This window comes from Apis dorsata, unplaced genomic scaffold (assembly GCF_000469605.1).
Source record: "Apis dorsata unplaced genomic scaffold, Apis dorsata 1.3 scaffold_257, whole genome shotgun sequence".
Classification (NCBI taxonomy): domain Eukaryota; kingdom Metazoa; phylum Arthropoda; class Insecta; order Hymenoptera; family Apidae; genus Apis; species Apis dorsata.
Genome location: NW_006263535.1, coordinates 102,746 through 104,692, shown reverse-complemented (window position 1 = coordinate 104,692; position 1,947 = coordinate 102,746). Strand labels below are relative to the sequence as shown.

Sequence of the window (1,947 nt, the reverse complement as noted above, 5' to 3'; positions counted from 1 at the left end):
AAAAAAAAAAAAAAAAAAAGAAAGAAAGAAGAAAAATTATCCGAAAGAGAATAGTTAATGGCTTGGATTTGGAATAATCCACGTGTTACATAGGAATCCATAGATAGGTTCAAATGTGAGCTCGTAATTTTAACGCGTTGGACGACGTTTGTTTTATGCGCAAAGTTGAAAGATAAACGTTACGTGTATTTGTATTCGCGCGTAATGATTATTATCTTTTTACGGTGCGAAAATAAAAAAATGATCGCGAGGTAGATACAGAATTTTTTTTTTTACAGAATTTTAGAATTTTTATAGTTCGCGCACGACTCGAACGATACGATTTTTAACGATATTCGTACGTAATTTGTACTTTGTTCGCTTCGTTTTTTCGAGCGCTCGAAACTTCTTTAAGGTTCTCTCTTTGTTCCCAGTCTATTGGTTAAACTTTCATTCGTTTCAATCAAAAATGCGCTGCATTGTCATCAAAATATTCGCTTTATATATCTGATATGTATTATATGTTGTGAAATGAAATTCTAAAGATATATTGTAAAATAAACAATTTTTTATATTGAAAACTAAAACACATTATAAGAGGAAAATTATGAAAGTATGTATGATTAATCGTCACGTATTTTGTTTTTGACAGAGCGAGTATAGACAAGGAGAGTAAATTAGTAAGAAAAGGATAGAGATAGGGTAAAAATTCGGGAATCAGCGCCATCTCAAGAGTGCCGCAAATGAAACTCATAAAGGAAGGACAGAAAATAATAAAAGAAGGATAGAGATAGAATTGATCATCAGCGCCATCTGTTAAGTAACTTAAGAAACTTTAAAAAACATATTTTTGGCATCTTTTTAAAGGAATTTGAAAGATGGCGCTAGATCTCAATTCTTATCCTTTCTTACCGAGACAAATTTTTCTTTGAAGAAATATCTCTGTTATTCAAGAGATGGTGCTGTTAGTCAATTCTTATTCTCTCTATCCTTTTTTATTATTTGTTCTCTTTGTCTATATTGAGTTTCATTTGCGGCACTCTAGAGATGGCGCTGATTTTCAAATTTTTACTCTATTTCTATCCTTTTCTTGCTATTTGCTCTCCTTGTTTATATTATTCGACAAAATTTATTCGCTAAAAAGAGAATTTTTATATTTTAATTAATTTTATTATCCTTTCGATATTTTTTGATTAATTAATTAAAAATCTAAAAATTAGTTACATATTACCACTTTTATTTAACTTGATGTTTTAATTGTATAAATATAATATAGGTATAATAAAATATGCAATTATTATATTTTATATAATTTTTTTTATTATTTTTCATATATATAACTTTAATAATATCATTTAAATATAATTTTTTGCAAGCATAAAGAATTCTAACATATTTATGTGACATATTTCTACAATTTATCAATGCGATTTACATTTAGTTCAATAAAACATTTATCTAATTTTAATAATTTTCTTCGTAGACTATTATACATATATATATATATATATAGAAAGAGAAAAAGAAAAATAATTTTTCTAACAATAATTTACTATGCGCATCAAATTTTAATTACTTATGAAACAAATTTTTTTTTTTTTAATCTTGAGCATTGATTATATTATCATCGGAATATATATTATTTTGATTTCGTACTGATCTTTCCGGTGTCTCTATATTAGGACTTTTATCGATATCGCTATCGGAAGACGAAGTATCTTGAGGTAATTCGATTCCTTGAGTTAAAAGATTAGTTATTCTCTCAATATCCACCGTATCATCCTGCTCTTGTATCTTCCTGAGAGCGTTCGAAACGATACAAAGATCACCTCTGAGCTCGCTGACTACTGCCGTGATTTTTTGAGCATCCGTCAACACTTCCACCGATTGCGTATAAGGATTATACCGTAATCCAAACGGTCGTTGTATTTGGTTTGCAAATGCTCTAAAAATAAAAAGAAGAAATTA

The 1,947-nt window shown here is 28.2% G+C and overlaps 1 protein-coding gene across 1 annotated transcript in view; it reads right to left on the bottom strand.

Moving 5' to 3' along the window:
* Nucleotides 1-1,527: 1,527 nt before the first annotated feature.
* Nucleotides 1,528-1,947, bottom strand: part of LOC102672109 (tryptophan 5-hydroxylase 1) — a 4,031-nt gene continuing 3,611 nt past the window's right edge. The window contains exon 12 of the mRNA XM_006616307.2: nt 1,528-1,924. Coding sequence (XP_006616370.1) covers nt 1,579-1,924 — 346 coding nt within the window. The 3' untranslated portion in view covers nt 1,528-1,578. The remainder of the gene's footprint in view (nt 1,925-1,947) is intronic.